Source organism: Oenanthe melanoleuca, chromosome 4, assembly GCF_029582105.1.
Source record: "Oenanthe melanoleuca isolate GR-GAL-2019-014 chromosome 4, OMel1.0, whole genome shotgun sequence".
Taxonomy (NCBI): Eukaryota; Metazoa; Chordata; class Aves; order Passeriformes; family Muscicapidae; genus Oenanthe; species Oenanthe melanoleuca.
In genome coordinates, this window is record NC_079337.1 from 16,961,439 (window position 1) to 16,977,119 (window position 15,681).

Here is a 15,681-nt window from a genome sequence, read left to right on the forward strand (position 1 = left end):
ACCCCCAGAAACTGGGTACCGACACAGCCAGAAAACACCTCCCACACTCCCCTTTGAGAACAGGAAGCCTGTCCCTGCCCTGTGTGGCTGTGTGCATGATCCCAGCCTCAGCCTTTCCCCTCCAGCCAGGCTCAGACAAGCAAGCAGGGGACTGTGTGTAGTGCTGTGAATTGTCCCATCCGTGAACCAGTGCAGCTCTGACCTGCTCCCATGACAGGAAGTTGTTGAGTGGAATGAAAGAAGTACTTTTTCCAAGTGGTGTTTTGGATCTTTTCCTCCTAATTGCATAGGGATACTGGTTCCCCTTACACTGGGAAGTTAAGATCCCACTGTCTGACTGCTGTCTTATTTCTGTTTCTGAGTTGCCATCTGATTTATCTACAGAAAGTGACAGCTGTATTTATCAATAATGAGGTAAAATGCCAGGAAGACAGCAGCAGGATTTTGGGTGGTAGCAGAGTATTTTCTATATGGTGGGCATACAGATACAGTCCACCTCTGTCTCTTCCTTCACTCCTCAGACCTTTGTGTGGTGATGACATAGAATTAGAACTTTAGAACTAGAAATCTAATTCTGTTCTAAAGCCAGGATCATTAAATATGATCTGTGAACTAGGTGGTCATAGACTGTATTGACATTCTGTGGGACTGGCATTTATGCTTCTCCTAACAAAGCATCTCTTTATTTGAGGTGTATTTCTTTCTTACTGCTTCAGGTGACTCAGATTCTCTCTCTTGCAATCCCACTACCCAGATATATGCTGCTGTTTACTTCTGTTGAATTTGTTTTCCCTGTTAGAGGTATGGCTTTTAAAATCTCTGATTATTCTTTTTTTTATTTCTTTCCCTACTTGTTTAGGAGTCTCCAGCAACTTTTAGATTACCCTGGGGAAGATGTGGAGGAGACTTTCTGTTTGAATTTTACAGTAAGACACATTTGACATATCATACTATGGTAATCAGTTGAAGCTCATCTATATTTTCATATAGATGTATATTCTGGCTTATTCCAAATACCTATAGCACATAGCCCATGCTATTTTAATATTCTTTGCTGTCAACTCCCTTCTTCTTTTGTATGTATGTGGTCCTAAAAACTGAGCTAATAAGTAGATTAAGCTGAGTGGTTTTCAAAATAACCTTTTTGTCACTGTTTAAAGACCTGATGCTCTAACAGGTTGTGAATGATGGGTTCATCTTGATCTGTATCATTTTTTGACTCTGTCCAAGGCCTGCCCTGGGGTAAAACAAGGTACCATAAAACTGCTCCACACTGTGAAGAACTTTGCTCAGCAAGGCGAGCAGTGCCCATTTCCTTTTTGCATGAATGAGGCACATAAACTCTCTTAGATCAAGTTTACCTCTGGAGTGAGTCAGACCTGCATCTGACTGTCTCCTGCACGACAGAGATGTAATTTGGGATGAGGCAATGCAGCCATAGTGATGGTAGTGTAAAAAAAAAGGATACCTTTAAAATAACAAAAGAGACTTTTCTCCAAATTCTTTTTTGCACATAAGGGCCTCTTTTGTTGATGGCAACTTGAAAATTGACTGTTTTGCATTTTTTGTCAGGTAACCAGTAAGTGTATGGAGTATAGGTTTGTACTGGTGCAATCCTAGGCTGGCGAAAGCAGGAAAATGTCTGTGTCATTTATTCTTCCTGCGAGAGAGGATGAATTAACCCACTGAGGTTCTGTTAAAAATGGGAGTTCCTTTTTATTGCCAAACTCATGGGCTTAGTTAAAAACAGGATTTTAGTTTCCAATCTTGGGTTTTTTTCCCCAGGAAATTTACCTAAAATAATTTTTATTCCTTTTTAAATTCACATTTCGACTTAATAGCAGTCCTACAGTAAATGTAGGTGATGGAGGATGTTGAAGCACATGGGGTACTTGGAGCAGAGAACAGAAGTTTCTGCACATACCATTTTCTCTGGCCCATCCTGAGGACATGCCAGTCCTCAGCTGTCTAAGTGGACTCTGTCTTTCTTGTAGGCACATGCCCCAGAAAATACTTCCAGTAAAATTAATTTCTGGTTTTGTGCAGATCTGCAGGGAAAGCTACGGTGTGACAGAGCAGAAGAACCTGGTTGAAGATGGAGATAAAATCCTGGTGCAGAAGGACAACAGGCAAGTGGGGCACCTGTGGGGATGGACTTGTGCTTGTGCTGAAGTTGTGTGCCACAGACTCCCTGGCTGAAGGGAAGTGGGGTGGGGGGTAATTAGTAGTCACTGCAAACAAATTTTAAGACCACTTGCTCAAAAGCTACTGGGCACTAGTGGCACTTGAACAAAAATCAAGTTTTCATCATCTTTCCACCAGTATTTGGAAAGTGTACCATGCCCTTGGATTGGCATCTTCCCTATAAAAGTATAAAAGACAATTTGTATTGACCCTTGGTAGTTTTCTCATTTTAAGTAGACATTGAAGGCATGATTTTTGGCCCAGGTTAATACTCCTGATGGCTCAGAGAGGAACTGTATGTGACCAACAAAACTGAGCCTGGCAGACTTGTTTGTACTCCCTAATTCTGGAGCCGGAAACTTTCCTTTGAGCACAGCCTGACTCCCACCCCTGATCACAGCCAGAAGGACCTGCTGTACTTGGATCCCTTTCCATTTGACTGAACACCCCAGAGTCATTACTAGCACAGCTACCATTCCCCCCCCTTTATTTTTTGTCCAGCTGCTGAACTATTTTCTTCCCATAATCTTGTAATTGGATTTCTACAAATGCCTTTATTACTTGAAGCAGTGTTCACATTCTTTCTCTGCTGGCAAAACATTGTGATCCAGTGACTACTCAACAGCATGGTTAGGGACTTGTGCTGGGATTGCTGAAGACCTTACTGGCAAGGCTGGAGATGAAGTAATTTCCTATTAATCTGATTATTTAAAAGGGGTTTGAATGTGTCTGAAGCCATTGCTATAGCAAAAGCTTTGTGTGTGTTACTTCTTACCTACTTTACTACTGCCCAAAATGGTGCAATTACACAGCTAAGAGCTGCCTCCATACAGAACCCACAAAGAGAAGATGGACTTCAGGTAAAGCAGAGGAGTGTTTAATCTACCCCTGCAACAGTGAAGGAAAGATAAAAATGCCAGTGATAGACCCCTTTAGGTTTTTAAGTTGGGCATATACATTCAAAAGAAAACCTGCCCTTTTTTTACTGTATGCCATCCAGTACAAAGGAACAAAGATTTTAACTGAGAACACTTGGGAAGAGCACCAGGGTTAACTACTGGAAGTTTATTAAGTCAGGATAGGAAACAAGGAAAGAAAATCCTTAAGGAGAAAGGCTAGTGTGTAGTTCCACCAGCTTAACATTCCAAAATTCAATGACTTTATTCTGACTGGAGTTTTGAACTCAAGCTAACCTCTAAATCCAAGTCTAGACATGGCTGTCAATTTACCTTACAGTGCTCAATGACTTCCTCCACCTCTACATTTAGAAGCCAGGGACCAATTTGCCTGAACAGTTTGCTGTGTGCATGTCTGTGGGCACTGCCCTTCCCGTGTGAGGAAAGTTCATTGGGAGCTGGGAATGCACAGGTTTGCTGTAACTGACTAATGCAGAGTAGGAAATGCCTGCATTTTCCCTTTCTCCTTTGGAGTTCATAAAATGCTTCTGATGCAGGGTTCATGACCGTAACAGCCAGAGAGGAATTAAGCAACAGTTAAGTGCTTAATCAGCTTGAATTTCCCTAATGCTCAGGTGACTATGGGGAAAATGACAATAAAACAAACGCACTGGAAAATAACTGCCCCTTTGGTATATGATTTCTTACTCCAGGTTTTCATTTTTGTTAGTCTGCTTCCTTATTTCTTTTTTACTTCCTCACCCTTCCCTCACTGATTTTGCATAGTGGACTTCGCTTGCCACCACTGCCAGGGAATATGCAGACACATGGTAGCACTTTCTGCTGAACACTCTGTCCCTGTTGCTGTGACTTGGTGAGAGGAGGGCAGTGGGTTGAGCCTGCTGGAGACTCATGTTTGCAGAACACTTTACAAGCAGAAGCAGGAAAATTTGGCAGTGCTGCTGCTTGGACATATGATTAAAAGTGCTTTCCTTTGCCTGCTTTCTCTCAATGCATTAGGGAAGAGTTTGTCGAAGCCTACGTAAATTACATCTTCAACCTCTCCATCCAAGAGTGGTACACAGCCTTCTCTACTGGCTTCCTAAAAGTGTGTGGTGGGAAGGTCCTGGAACTCTTCCAGCCCACAGAGCTCAGGGCCATGATAGTTGGAAACAGTAACTACAACTGGGAGGAACTGGAGGAGGTAAAGCTTCTCTCTTGTACTTTTTGTTTATTTTGCACAAATGCCAGGATTGTGCAGTTGCACGAGATGGGCATTAGTCTGTGTCAGGAGATTGGATAAGCCATGATGCATTTCTTTTTATTTTGTTCTCCTTGTGCACTTTGCTGTCACTCACATAAAAAGTATCTCATATGCTGGCCTGCTACAGATAAAGCTCAGGGAAGAAATTCAGAATGAGGAAGGACAGGGAGAAGGACTTTCATCTGCTTCTTTTAGGGCTGAAGTTTGTGACTGAAGGGAAGAGACAGAGGGTCTTTACCTATAGTAAAGCTCCACTGCACAAGGGCAAAAGCTACACAGGAGTTCAAAGGGGAGTCTGGACACCCTGAAAGGGTTGTATCCTCTCAAAATCAAGTCACTCACAGTTCACAGTGTGTGATCCTGTTCATGAGTTCAGCCACTGAAAAGGCACTCCAGAATTGCTCTCCACACATGTAATTAGCTGAAAGCAGAAAGCTAATGTCTGTCTTCCTCACATTGCCAGGAGAGCCCTTGCTGGGTCTTTGAGCCGTGCCATGGGTGCCTGTCACCCATCCTGTGTTCTCTTTCAAAGCTGTCAGGCACTGACCTGATGTCAGATACTAGAAGAGATCAGGTACTGGGTTCTACTTAGTCTTTGCTTTCTAGTGCCAGCTGAGAACGTAGCATTTTGTTTTTTAATAGAGTGCTGTCTATAAGGGAGACTACACTGCCACACACCCAACTGTGAGAATGTTCTGGGAGACCTTCCATGCATTTCCCTTGGAAAAGAAGAAGAAATTTCTCTGTAAGTATCTTGCAGTGGTGCAGCATCTTCTGGAATTGAAAGACTCAGGTGGGAGTGGCTGCAGAGCTCCATTGCATTGAGTTGGGTGATCCAGAGTGAGTGACAGTATCTGCTAGTCAGAGCTGGGGTTTCCCTCTTGTATTTTTCCTGTCCTGGGTAGCTGGCTCTAGGTGAGCAGGGGTTGGCCCCAAGGTCCCTTCAACCTCAGCCACTCAGAATCTGTGTCTGCTGGAAAGACAAAGACCAGTGTTGGTACCTGGCACTGGCCTTGCTGTGCTGCAGCTCCCCTGGGGGCCAGCCAGGCCCTGCACGGGGTCCAGTCAGGGTTTCAGCCCCTCCAGGCAGGTGGGGCTGAGCTCAGCCCTGGTGGGAGGTCCCCCAGCTGTCCCACCTGCCCACCCTTCCCTGTGCCTCTCGCAGTGTTCCTGACGGGCAGCGACCGCATTCCCATCTACGGCATGTCCAGCCTGCGCATCATCATCCAGTCGACGCCCAGCGGGGAGCAGTACCTGCCCGTGGCCCACACCTGCTACAACCTGCTGGACCTGCCCAAGTACAGCAGCAAGGAGATCCTCAGCGCCCGCCTCGTGCAGGCCATCGACCACTACGAGGGCTTCAGCTTGGCCTGAGCCAGGGAGGCACAGACTGTGCTGAGCAGGAGAACCATGGGTTGGGCTTTATTTTTGTAAGGGAATAGATCTCAAGTTCTTTTGGTTTTTTTTGTTTTTTTTTTTTTTTTTTTGGGAGGGGGTAAATAATAATAATAATAGAGATTATGCAGTTTCAACCTGATGCTGCCAGCATTTTGTGGGGCTTCAGCAGGGAGAGGCTTTTGCTTTGAATTTTCTCATCTGCTGAACAAGACCAGTTCAGTGGGCATTTCTGTTGTTTTCCCTTCCAACTTGACATCACTACCCTCCTGGCAATTCCTTGTAGTTTGCTTTTTATTGCCCCCATACACACACACTCTTACCTCTTCTTTTAATTCAAATATTAATTCAAATTGAAATATTTTGATGTCTCTTGCATTTAGGGTATGATGGAAACAGGATGAAACAGCGATCTCCTCTTCGAAAAGCTGTGATTTCCCCCCACCCTTTTTTCCTCCCTTTTTAAATGCAAGCTGGTTCTTGCTTGCTTTGAATGGAAATATCTCCTCTGCCCTTTGGTCCTTGGTGGATGGTACTGGGCTGGGATGTAATTTCTGACCCCAGAGTAGTGCATTAGTGATGTTCTATCTTTTTGGACCAGGATGTCTTATGGAAAATATGGTAGTTTACAGAGATGGGCTTGGTTTTCCTCACTTATTTTGAATTTTGTTTTCAAGCTTCTCAAACAACCCTCAGAATCCCTCTGGAGTGGGATTTGTGTTCAGGTTTTTTGAAGGACAAGCCCTACCTATCACAGCAGGTTTCTCTAAATGCCTCCCTCATGTTGTGTTTCTGTTCTGGCAAGTCTGCAGTCTGGGTGGGTGGGCAGCCCTCTTTTTCCATCCCAACAGCCCTGTTACTCCAAATCAAGGTGAGGTGGCTGCTTTTACTGTTGCCACCTTTGTCCAGAGGAGCTGTGTGTGTGGGTGTGCGAGTGCAGGGGTGTGTGGGTGTGGGAGGTGGGTACAATGTCTCCAGTCTCATCAGGTCAGGTCAAAGAAAGGAGTGAAGATCCCCATTTGAGTGATAGCCCCCTGTTTGGAGATTGGTTTGATCTGTGCAGGTAGGCTTACTTTACTTTGCTGTTTAAGAACAACCCTCTCACTTGGCAGCTGTTTTGCCAGGGGGCCTGAAGGACAATTGTGTGAATTAGACTGAAAATGTAGAAAAATCACTACCTAAATCTATCCTGTATGATTGGAGAGCTTTTGTCCTCTTTTCCTCAGTCTCACTGCCCCATTAAGTGAAGTTTGAATGATTTTTCTCCCTTCTCCCCTGCCCTTTTCAGGTCTTGATGTAAATCTCATTTTAAGCCTAGGGTGGTTTTGACATTGACTTGTTATTAGGACATAGTATTTATGCACCATGTTCAATTTACAGTATTGAACTTTGCACCTCGTAACAAAAGGTTTTAGGCTTCTGGGTTGTTTTGGTTTTTTTTTGTTTTTAAAGACAAGCTGTGGGCTACATCGAGAGACCCCCAGCCTCTTTCTAATGCAGCATTGAAGACAAATATACAGTTATATCAAATGTTTATTTTCGATGTGTGTGTACATAGTACAGTATTATGCAATAAATTTGATGTTTAATTCTGATGGAGTGGCTGTCTTTCCGTGTCAGGAAGCAAAGGGTGTTCCAGGCCACCAGCACTGCCTCTCCCCTGTCCTGTCTCAGACAAAGGGAAGAGCTTGGGCTCAAGACCAGCTCTCAGTCATTCCATCCATGCATATGTGGTTAGACACATATATTGCACATATTTATTTATGTGTAGGTGGATGGATCATGTGTAGACAGGGGAATGTGCACATAAGCTCTTATATACAATGTAGTGTGTGCACATTACTGTATTGCTGTGTAAGGTCCAGGTACTGTTGTATCTAGTGTATATAGTCTATACTTTGTACATAGTGTGTTGCATTGTTGTAGATAACATGTATTACACTACAGAGGTAAGTGTGTATATGTTTTATATACTATGTAAATGCAAAGTGCGTGTATATTTATATTTATACATCACACATCTCTTTTCCAGTAGTAAGTGTCAGCCCTGTTCAGCTGAGGAGGAGGAGGCAGGAGGGGCCAGGGCTGTTGGGGACTTTATGAGCCACTTCATTGAGCTAAGCCATCTTTGGCAGCATCCCACACAGAACAGAAGCTGTCACCAAACACCTGCAGTCAAAATAGTCATATTTTCTTGTTTTATACAAAATACAGAGCGTACACATAATGTTTTTCAATCCATTTATGTTTAAAAGGACACCATTGATTCAGTTTGAAGTTACTTACATAAATCATGTAAATAGAGACCTAAGCCCAGAGTCACAGAGGTGTCACTAGCTGGGGAATGCATTCCCAAGTTGCTTTTGTACACCAAATGCAGTCTGAAGAAAATGGATTATTAACAATTTTTTTTCAGTCAGGCACCCACGCCCACTCTGGTACTGGCTTCTGCACTCAGTCAACCCAAATATTTGCTATACACCAAGTTATTTGCAAAACTATGTATTGTTTGATGTATGTACATATCTATTATTGTAGGAGCTGGTTCCCTGCATGCAGGTGTCCAAAGGGAAGCATAAGGATCCTACACTTGCTGACCACACAAGGTCCAGTAAGTGTTCCACTCTCCATGCTGTGAGTGACCATGCAGGTTGGTGAAACTTGGCTCTCCAAGAGCTGGAGATGTCAATCCATTCAAATGTCCAAGGGCAAGAGCTTTTTCCATTAATCCTCTAAATCTAAGGCACCAAGACATGCAGCGGGGGTGTGGGGTGGGCTGTCCAGTTTGGACTCTGAGCCAATTCCTGTGTCTTCCACCCCAAGCAAAGGGCCTCTGACACCACATGGCAGTCATAGGCACCAAAACCTTAGTGCACATCTGAGGGAGAAGCAGGAGGAGCCCAGAAAATCCTGCTTGGCTATCAGCACAATTAATTATGCTACCCCACTCTGCCCCATTTAGCCCCCTTCAGCCACCTGTGGGTCACTTTGTACTTCTCCAGGTGTTGGAATCCCTGCAGATTTTTTTGTTTTGTTTTGTTTTGGTTTTTTTGTTTGTTTTTTTTTTTTTTTTTGACTCAACAATTTTGGTGTTCTTGCCCAGCTCTGACCTTGGCAGCAGCAGTCAATCACTGACTTGCAAACAGCTCCAAAGATGGCTCCTCAGGCTAGAGGACTGGCAGCACTTACCCTCTGAAACTTGCACACACCAAAACTAATAACTGATCTATCAGCAGAATGATTAAAAGAAAAATGCTTTCATTTCACCACCATTAACAGAAACATCCATTATTCAACTGTTTACTCAGGAGTAAACAGAATGACAACTTGCAACTTGTTAGAATGATAAGTTTTCCCTCTATCTTTCACTCCTGCAATCTTATTTTGTGCACAACCCATTCACAGCCAGCATTTACATTTTAATGATTTATTTTACCACAATGTGGTAACAGACACGAGGCTAAGCCCCTGTGGATGGGAAGCCCAACAGACTGTACTGCCATCCTACAGCAAACAGCTTTGTGCCAGTGACATGGAAAGAACTTGTCTTACACTAAACAGCTTATTTATATCACATAAAGTACAATTTTGTACAGTACTCACACCTTTTAAAAAGCAGTTTTGTATTTAATGTTTTCCTGTCAGTAATCATTGATGTTGGCACACACAAATCATCAAAATGCACAGCTGTTGCTTGGATTGACTTGGTGTGTTGGGACAAACAATTTCTGGCTATTTGTGGTCAGTGAGAAGTCAAATCATCTGTGGGAGATAAAAACAACGTTTTCTTGTTCAGGAGTCCTCCTTCACAGAATTGGGAGCATCTGCAAATCCAGGACAAAGTTCAGCACTGGTCCATGTCTTTCCAGGACTGGAATTTTAAAATTCACTTCTCTCTGATAATCTTTTCTAGCAGTTCCCTTCACAGGAAGGCAGTTGAAGTTTTGCTTTGTTTTTGCCACAAGGAAGGACTTGAACAGTTCAAAAAGATGGCTAGGTGTGTTTACTTTTTTTGTTTGTTTGTTTGTTTTTTTAATGTACAGTCTCCATTAACAGTTTTCAAAGTTCAAAAATATAAACTCTCTAAAGTGCATAGCTGTACTTAGATTTTATAGAAACAATCTGAAATTCTAGGAATATACCATGTAAACAGCAATAACTAAGCATAACTAAGAAAATGCTACAATCTCATCCGTTGGAAAATAAAATGGACTGTTCCCTACATATCATTTATCGAGATTTGTGAGAGGAAAAGCCCAGCTGCTGGGGGTGTCTTAGGTTGCAAAGCAGGATGGAATCAAAAGTATGTATTCTGTCACCATCTGTGAAACCAGATGGGGCAGTGATCTTTATCTCTTCCATGATCCATCCCTGAATACTCCGGGGAAGGAGGGGAGGGATATCTTCTGCTAATGGGCCATCTGTTAAAGACCAGGTGGGGCATTGTTCTTTATCTTTCCCACAACCCACCCTTCCTCCAGGGAGATATTGTCTGTTAATGGGCCATTGAGTCCCACTGCATGACTGATAAAATTACATCATCCCATTGGGAGATGCTCCAGCCAGGGGGAGGAGCCAAGCATTCCTACCTGGATAAAAACAGAGATTTGGAACACCAGAAGCAGCCTTTTTCCACTGGATTCCAGAGGAAGATCAGACCCATCTATACCATCACTTTACCTTCAGAAGAAAACTGCACCTTTCTACGGGACCACTGCCTCAGCTAAACCACATCTGCCACTGCAGGAGGATGCAGCCACCCTTTAATGGGACTGCTACCAACACCCTGACTGACAGGCAGGCTATCAGGTTGTATTCTGACTCTGTCAGTGTTTTTTTACTACTGCATTTGATCTTAATTTTCCTAGAAAATTATAGTTCTGACTTGGGATCTCCCACTGGTTTGCTTTCAAACTAGCACAGAGGGTTAGGTTTCTTTCCTTTTGTTCTGTTTTACTTACAGAATTTTTTCTCATTAATTGCTAGGAAACACTAACGACTGGCTACTTCAGGAAAACAAAAGAAGTGGCCGATCTCAGGAGAGGAGGACATCTGGTTGAACCTCTCTTACCTGGGAGTTTCTCTCCGAGGGGCAGAGATACCACGAGAATTGGACACCCAGTCCCTCAGGTAAAAGACTGGGCAGGGGCAGCTGTGGTTCTCTCTTGGCTTAGGAGGACAACGGTCAGAGCTGCTGCTTGGGGAAGGGAATTGCTGCTCCTGCTGCAGTTTTCCCGACCACCTCTCCTGATCCCTGCTCCGGTCTCCCTGCTCCAGTCCTGTTTCGGTCTTGCCTCACCACGGCCATCATGAACAAGAAGCAGCAGCTGTGCCTGGGCGTGCCTGCGCCCCTGGGCTACGTGCCAGGGCTGGGCCGTGGAGCCACAGGTTTCACCACCCGCTCTGATATCGGCCCTGCCCGCAATGCCAACCACCCTGTGGACAACTGGCATGCCCCGCTGGGCAAGAGAGCAGTGGGGAACCAGATGAACAACCAGACAGCAGATGGGGATGATGGGGATTTAAATGACACCAGCTACGATGAGTTCAACGGCTACGCTGGGAGCCTCTTCTCAAGTGGCCCGTATGAAAAAGATGATGAAGAAGCAGATGCCATTTATGCAGCTTTGGGTAAGAGGATGGATGAACGCAGGAAAGAAAGGAGGGAACAACGAGAGAAAGAGGAAATAGAAAAGTACCGTCGGGAACGACCCAAAATTCAACAGCAGTTCTCAGATTTGAAACGGAAATTAGCAGAGGTTACTGAGGAGGAGTGGGTGAGTATTCCTGAGGTTGGGGATGCCAGGAACAAGCAGCAGAGGAATCCTCATTATAAGAAGCTGACTCCTGTCCCCGACAGCTTCTTTGCAAAGCATTTGCAGTCAGGGGAGAATCACATTTCCGTGGGCCCACACCAGATACAATTTGGTGGACTGAATACTCTGTATCCAGGAGGTTTGAATACTCCGTACCTGGGAGGAATGACACCAGGCTTGATGACACCTGGGACAGGTGAATTGGATATGAGGAAGATTGGCCAAGCCAGGAACACCTTGATGGATATGAGGCTAAACCAGGTGTCGGACTCTGTGAGTGGCCAGACTGTAGTGGACCCAAAAGGATATTTGACAGACTTGAATTCCATGATTCCCACACACGGAGGAGATATCAATGATATCAAAAAAGCCCGTTTGCTCCTGAAATCTGTCCGAGAGACCAATCCTCGTCATCCACCAGCCTGGATAGCATCGGCCCACCTGGAGGAGGTCACTGGCAAACTCCAGGTGGCTCGAAACCTCATCATGAAAGGAACAGAGATGTGCCCTAGAGTGAAGATGTTTGGTTGGAAGCTGCTCGGCTTCAGACTGGAGATGCAGCCAAGGCTGTTGTGGCTCAGGCTGTGCAGCACCTGCCACAGTCTGTGCGGATCTATATCAGAGCAGCAGAGCTGGAGATAGACATCCGTGCCAAGAAACGTGTCCTTAGGAAAGCCCTGGAGCACGTTCCAGACTCGGTGCGTTTGTGGAAAGCAGCCGTGCAGCTGGAGGAACCTGAGGATGCCAGGATCACGCTGAGCCGGGCTGTGGAGTGCTGCCCAACCAGTGCTGAACTCTGGCTGGCACTGGCAAGGCTGGAGACATACGAGAATGCTCAGACAGTCCTTAACAAAGCCCGGGAGAATATCCCGACGGATCGGCACATCTGGATTACTGCTGCCAAACTGGAGGAAGCCAGTGGAAACACCCAGATGGTGGAGAAAATCATTGATAGAGCCACCACATCTCTTCTGGCTAATGGTGTGGAAATCAACAGGGAGCAGTGGATACAGGATGCCGAGGAATGTGGTAAAGCTGGAAGTGTGGCCACATGCCAGGCAATTGTGAGAGCTGTGCTGGGGATTGGGATTGAGGAAGAAGACTGGAAACACACCTGGATGGAAGATGCAGACAGTTGTGTTGCTCATAATGCCCTGGAGTGTGCCCGAGCCATTTATGCCTATGCCTTGCAAGTCTTCCCGAGCAAGAAGGGTGTGTGGCTGCTAGCAGCCTGCTTTGAAAAGAGCCATGGAACCAGAGAATCCTTGGAGGCTCTTTTGCAGAGAGCTGTTGCTTGCTGTCCCAAAGCAGAGGTGCTGTGGCTCATGGGAGCCAAATCCAAGTGGCTGGCAGGAGATGTTCCAGCAGCCAGAAGCATCTTGGCCCTGGCCTTCCAGGCCAACCCCAACAGTGAGGAGATCTGGCTGGCTGCCGTGAAGCTCGAGTCGGAGAACAGTGAGTATGAAAGAGCAAGGAGGCTGCTGGCAAAGGCTCGCAGCAGTGCCCCCACAGCAAGGGTCTTCATGAAGTCTGTGAAGTTGGAATGGGTGCTTGGGAACATTGCTGCAGCCCAGGAGCTCTGTGAGGAAGCCCTGAAGCACTATGAGGACTTCCCCAAACTGTGGATGATGAAAGGACAAATTGAAGAACAAAAAGAGCTGGTAGAGAAAGCACGGGAGGCTTATAATCAAGGGTTGCAGAAGTGCCCCCATTCCATACCCCTGTGGCTTTTGCTGTCCAGGCTGGAGGAGAAAGTTGGGCAGCTGACTAGAGCAAGAGCCACCTTAGAAAAGTCCCGCCTGAAAAATCCAAGGAATCCAGATCTCTGGTTGGAGTCTGTGCGCTTGGAATATCGAGCTGGGCTGAAGAACATTGCCAACACTCCAAGGCACTGCAGGAGTGCCCCAGTTCAGGCATCCTGTGGTCAGAAGCAATTTTCCTTGAAGCACGACCCCAGCGAAAGACCAAGAGTGTGGATGCTCTCAGGAAGTGTGAACATGACCCACATGTCCTGCTGGCTGTGGCCAAGCTGTTCTGGAGCGAGCGTAAAATAACCAAGGCCAGAGAGTGGTTCCACCGCACACTGAAGGTAGGCTCTGGCCTGGGGGATGCCTGGGCCTTCTTTTACAAATTTGAGCTCCAGCACGGCACAGAGGAACAACAGGAAGAGGTGAGGAAGCGCTGTGGGAATGCTGAACCTCACCATGGAGAGCTCTGGTGTGATGTCTCCAAGGACACAGAGAATTGGCAGAAAAAGACTGGAGAGATTCTTGTGCTGGTGGCAGCCAAGCTGAAAAATATTTTCTAGGGTGTGCTGGCCTCAGCTGCCTCAGGGTTCCCTGTAGGATTGAACCTGTTTGTGCTGCATTTGCCTTTTCAGTGGCACAGATGAAGGACAGTGTTGGGGGTTAGGTTTCTTTCCTTTGGTCCTTTCCCCCTATTATTTTCCCCCATAAGTTGCTAGGAGTACTTCAGAAAAATAAAAGAAGTGGCCAAAGTCAGGAGAGTAGCTGGCTGCACTTCTCCTATCTGGGAGTTTCTCTCCAAGGGGCAGAGATACCGTGAGAATTGGGCAGATAAAGGATGGGGCTGGACCAGCTGTAGCTCTCTCAATCTCAGTTTAGGAGGAAGATGGCTGGAGCTGCTGCTTGGCGAAGGGAATTGCCGTGGGATGAGCCTCTGCTCGTGAGAGCAGCGACAGACCTGGACCTTATTAACTGACCTGGACCTTGTTAACTCCCACCTCACTGAAAGAGGGACCTATCCCCATCTGCTCGGGTGCCTGGGATGCTGAGCCCCCCTCTCCTTGCCCTGCTGAGCACTGTCCTGTCCCCGCTGTTTCTTTGGCACTGCTCCGAGGTTTCGCTGCACTGCTGTCCCTTACCCCCTGCCTGCTGACACACCCCGCGCTCCCAGCCACGGCTCCGGAGCTTCTGATACGTCTCGTCTAACACCCTGCGATTTTTGCTCGTTCCTGCCATCCCAGCTGCTGTTTCCGAGCGTCCTGCAGGAGCACCGGGCCTGCGCTGCCCCAGGGTTCGTGAGCAAAGGCTCTCTGCTCCATCCCTTCAGTCTGGGACAGAGCCAGCTGCCCTGCCCGCCGGGAGCCTGCCAGAGCTCGCTGCCAGCGGGGAAGGGAACCACAGCCCAGGGAATAGCACCCGCGGCCGACAGCACTGTCACGGGGCTCCTGGTCTGCTTCTTGTTAATCCCATACTTGTTTGTTTGTTTGCTTTATTATACATGCTACAGGAGAAGTCTTGTGAGGCTCTGTTGGCATTTCCAGGTTGATTCCCGATTACCCCCCTGCAAACACAAACTCTAATTAGCCCTTGTACGGATTCTGACATGTGGCAGTCTCTCTGTTCTTGGCCCCAGCCTGTGTTCCCTGTCCCCCTCCAGTGTTTGGCCATTCTGATGTTGGTTCCCTGTCAGCAGATCTGGCTTACTGATGTTGGAATACACTAAGTGTTCTAGAAGGAGATGGGTGGAGTTCTGGGAGCAGCCCAGCAGCACAGGGAAAGGTCTGGGCTGACTCCTCTTCTTTAGGTGCTTTAGTTTGGTCCCTGCTAACAAGCTGCTGCACAGCTTGGAGGTGTTCCTCCAACCTGAACAGCTGGAGCATTTTGTCAAATTCAAAAGCATATTTTTAGAAAACTTTTCCTCAATTTTTAAATGTATATAGTAAAGCTTATTCTTTCAGGTCTCTGAGTTCGTTAAGCACAGTGGTGGTTTAAAGTAACAAAGGCAAAACTCAGCAATTCCCTGAAAACCCTTCTGAAGGAAGGACATTTATTTAGAGCTGTTGGGAAACTGTGCTTTACTCCATTTTAATTCAGCAACTTGCTGGTTTGATACAGAACAGGCATTTCTGCAATCAATAAAAAAACCAAACCAGGCTGTGAGTGTCCATCCCAAGTGCTCTCACTAGCACACATCTCTGCCTTAGCCCATGTCCTGGGGTGACTGTATGATGCCTGTATCCCCAACTGTCTGTTCTGTTTATGCTGGATATTAAGCTCTACACTTTTAAAGCTGGTTCCAGGAGTGAAGGAGGGGGCAGAAGAAGGGCTCAGTTTGTTTTCAGAAACTGCACTTGGTCCCATGCATTCCTGCTCCTGGACTG

General features: G+C 46.2%; 2 protein-coding genes across 5 annotated transcripts in view; both read left to right on the forward strand.

Annotated features, from left to right (window-relative positions):
- HERC3 (HECT and RLD domain containing E3 ubiquitin protein ligase 3) overlaps window positions 1-7,229 on the forward strand; it is a 44,717-nt gene extending 37,488 nt beyond the window's left edge. For all 4 annotated transcript variants that reach the window (XM_056490634.1, XM_056490635.1, XM_056490633.1 and 1 more), the window contains 5 exons: window positions 860-926; window positions 2,047-2,129; window positions 4,101-4,284; window positions 4,987-5,089; window positions 5,510-7,229. In XM_056490634.1, the coding sequence (XP_056346609.1) occupies window positions 860-926; window positions 2,047-2,129; window positions 4,101-4,284; window positions 4,987-5,089; window positions 5,510-5,718 (646 nt within the window). In that variant the 3' untranslated portion in view covers window positions 5,719-7,229. The remainder of the gene's footprint in view (window positions 1-859; window positions 927-2,046; window positions 2,130-4,100; window positions 4,285-4,986; window positions 5,090-5,509) is intronic.
- Window positions 7,230-11,040: 3,811 nt separating this feature from the next.
- On the forward strand, window positions 11,041-14,717 carry LOC130252753 (pre-mRNA-processing factor 6-like). Its single transcript, XM_056490649.1, is given in 3 exon segments — window positions 11,041-12,063; window positions 12,066-13,436; window positions 13,439-14,717. Coding segments are annotated over 3 exon segments (2,811 nt in total). The 5' UTR covers window positions 11,041-11,048; the 3' UTR covers window positions 13,864-14,717.
- Window positions 14,718-15,681: the final 964 nt, after the last annotated feature.